At 61.9% G+C, this 3,348-nt stretch overlaps 1 protein-coding gene across 1 annotated transcript; it reads right to left on the bottom strand.

Annotated features, from left to right (window-relative positions):
• Positions 1-744: 744 nt before the first annotated feature.
• Positions 745-3,294, bottom strand: LOC121077486 (START domain-containing protein 10-like). The gene is made up of 6 exons (XM_040572758.1): positions 3,116-3,294; positions 2,894-3,041; positions 2,543-2,646; positions 2,186-2,303; positions 1,903-1,955; positions 745-1,480 (listed from the first exon to the last, which is right to left on the bottom strand). The coding sequence occupies exons 1-6, from the start codon at positions 3,257-3,259 to the stop codon at positions 1,259-1,261; spliced, it is 789 nt and encodes a 262-aa protein (XP_040428692.1). The 5' UTR covers positions 3,260-3,294; the 3' UTR covers positions 745-1,258.
• Between the last annotated feature and the right edge of the window lie 54 nt (positions 3,295-3,348).

Genomic DNA, 3,348 nt, shown 5'->3' with positions numbered 1-3,348 from the left:
CCAGACTTGCCTTATTCCTACTCAGGAAGTCTCGGGAGGATTCGTTGCCACCCTCAGCACTACCCCGAGGAAATGCCCAGGTCGGCTGAGGCAAGGGTTGGCTCCAGTTGGCCTTGCAGCCTGCAGGAGGAAGGCGTGGGACCTGTGCCAGGTGCAGCTCAAGCACAAGGGTGTTTTTGCACCGACTGCGATGGAAGTCGGCCCGTGATTACTCTGGAGTGGCATTACAACACTGCCAGGAGGAGGAAGGGCTGCAACGCAGGGTTTTGTCTGTGGTGGCACTAAAGCACCTCAGTTGACGCAGGAGCAGCAGCTCTAACGCAACCCCAGCTCTGCCAGCCACGTTTGCCTTAGCTCAAACACTGGGGGTAAAGGTGGGCCAGTAGGATTAGATATGCCAGGAAAAAAAATACAAGAAAAATAAAACCAACAGTTTTTCTGCCAGGGAAAGCAGCAGCCAGGACCACCCCCAGTAACAGCCTGAGCAGGTAAACTGAGAGATCTTCCATGAGATCCGTCTGTCTCCTGGCTCACACCACTTTTGCAGCACCTACACGTTTCTTGGGGAAGAGGAAGGTCAGGCCTACAGCGTTAGAGCCTCGCCTCGGGGGAGCTGCAGGCAGACTGGCCCTGCCCAGCGGCAGCACCACCCCGGTACTCGCTCGGTGCTTCTGCAGCAGCCACCACGCAGCCCCGACTGGCTGTGGGCTTACAGGAAGGAGCAGATTCTTTTCCAGGACCATCCATGGCTTAAGTATCTTTAATTGACAGAGCAGTGGAATGGGTTGTACACGTCACCGCAGTCCGTTTCATCCTCCAGAGCCAGAGGGACAAAGCAGGGCAGCCTGCTGACTCCTGCTGGGAGAACAGCTCCAGCACCGCCAGGTATTTCAGCCGCTCACACGACAGAGGCAAAGAGCAGCCTCAGCTTGTCAATGAGTAACTCCCCAGCCGGTAAAGCAGCCCGGCAGAGGTACAGCACACAACTCGACCTCTTGGAGCAGCATTGACAGCCCCAGAACAAGCTGTGTTCTGCTAAAGGCACAGTAGATTACGCCTGAGAAACCGATGGCACAACTCCTCCCCGAGCACAGCTGATAACCAGATCAGTGCAGCCCGTTCATGAGAGAAAAGGCTACAAACACGGGGATTTCTGTGTAAAAAGCTCCCTGTCCCCCCCCCCCCTTCTTATTGTAACCCCCTAGACGAGCCTGAGCAGCACGCTGTGGTGTCCCTCCCTGCAGCACCACGAGCAGCATCAATTCTCCGTGCCGCCGTGGTCGCTGCCCTCATCCTTCGCTTCGGCCAGGCCGCTCTCGTCGATGTTCTCCAGCGAGGCAGCGTGCTGCAGCGCCAGCTCCGCCAGCGCCAGCACGGGAAGCGTGTTCTGCTCGGGGTACAGCCAAGGCTTCACGTTCGCACCGTGCTGCTGCTTCCAGGCAGGGTACTGCACGCAGGCCTTGTGCAGTTTCTTTAACATCTGATCAGAAGCAGGGGAGCACAGGGGGGAACAACCGTGGAAGCTCAGAAGAGCTCTTGGCGTGTTTCCACCTAGCCACTACTAACCCCTACTCCATTTCTTTCCTGGCTGCCCAAGAGGGGCTCAGGGAAAGGCAGAAGGGCAATTTCACTCCCTGGTGGGCGTAACTCCCCTTCTCCTTGCTCAGATCCCCTGGATGATACCAGTGGCTTTAGCAGAGTGAAATTAAAACCGCCATCAGCAGGGGACAGAAATGCCCCACGCCCGTCCTGCTCTGCCAAGGGACACCCTCAGCACTGCTCTGCCCCTCGGTTCGGGGAGCACGTTCCCAGCACAGCCCCACCACCCAGGGGTGTCCCCACGCCGCAGCCCTGTGCTCCAGCCAGGCACTGGGCACACGCCCTTGGAAATGCTCCGCTCACCTGTGGCACCAGGTACTGCGACACTTTATTCACCACCCACTTTGGCAACGACCCTAACGGATTGGGGGGGAAAAAACAGAAGTTAGTGTGCCAGGAAAGGGCTGTGCTCCTCCCAGCCCTCCAGCAGCCCTCAGAGCAAGCTGCAGCGTTAGCACCAACACGTGCCAGGGGGGCTGGAGCAGAGGAGGGCCACGTTACGTAGCTGCCCCCTGAATTACGAGCAGGATTCCTGTCGTCACCCGAATTGGCGTCCGCACGCCCCCAGGCCAGCAGCAGCTGTTACCTTTCGGATCCACCTGAGCCAGGTAGGTGAGACTGCAGCTGCTGGGCCCGGTTGAGCGCACCAGGTACCCCATGAGGAGCGCGACTGCCCTGACCAGGTCCTTGCGCGGAGGGTATTTCTGTGCAGACACAGCAGGCTGTCAGGCGCCGTCCTCCACCCTCCCGGCCCTCTCCCTCTCTCGGGTCCGGCACCGAATACGCCGGGCAACAAGGCTAGAGAGGAGCTGCCTCAAGCTGAGGACTCGGCCAGGAATTAGCCCCTGCCTGCGAGGGGCTCTGGGGGCCCCAGTTTATCCCAGGCAGGACCTCAGGGCCCTGTAACAGGACAGCCTGCTAGCCCGGCCTCCCCTGCACTCACCGGGTGCTTGACCGAGAAGTTGATGATGGTGTGATACCCGTCCTCGACCTGCCAGGCTCGCAGTGTCACCACGTCCCTGTTCTTTAAGGGCTTTGGACATCGCCCTAGACAAAGAGGGAAGAAAGCTGCTTCCCGTGCCCGAGCAGCGTGCGGAGCTCGTGCTGTGATCTCAGTGCCTCCTCCGCCCAGCGCTGCCCCTGCCCCTCACCAGCCCAACTCTCGTGGCAGCGGTCCTGAGCCATGCCCCACGCCCCAAACATCCCCAAACGCGGGCAGGACGGGCCCGATTAACACCACCCAGGGCTTCGGCATTAGAGGGCCAGTGCCACCCTGCCCCTCGGCCCCACTCACAGGCGTAATAGCCCACGTTGGCGTTGGCAGCCACCCGGGCGATGTCGTGGCTGTCGATGACATTGGTGTCCCACTCACGGCGATACTCGCTGTCGTGCAGCACGTCGTACACCGTCCCCGCCGGCACGTCCGGGATGTCGATGCGGCACTGCGGGGAGCACCGAGAGCTCAGGCCGGGCTCTGCCCACCCACCCCGGGACCTCTGCCACCCGCGGCGCCCACCTTCAGCTGGTGCACGGCGCAGCCCGGCGGCGGCGGCTCCAGGCGGACGGCGAGGCCGCCGCAGTCCCGTTGCCAGCCGCCGTCCTGGCAGCGCTGCCGGAAGGCGCGGAAAGCGTCGGCGTCGGGCACCGGCACCCGCTCCATGCGGGGCACCCGCTCCTTGTGCCGGGACGAAGAACAGAGCCCCGGCCTCCACCCCCGGGCTGGCCCCCGCTGCGCCCGCCCCCAGCGGC

This window comes from Cygnus olor, chromosome 13 (genome assembly GCF_009769625.2).
Source record: "Cygnus olor isolate bCygOlo1 chromosome 13, bCygOlo1.pri.v2, whole genome shotgun sequence".
NCBI classification, from domain to species: domain Eukaryota; kingdom Metazoa; phylum Chordata; class Aves; order Anseriformes; family Anatidae; genus Cygnus; species Cygnus olor.
The sequence above is the reverse complement of the archived record's forward strand: the minus strand, read 5'-3'. Positions and strand labels throughout refer to the sequence as shown.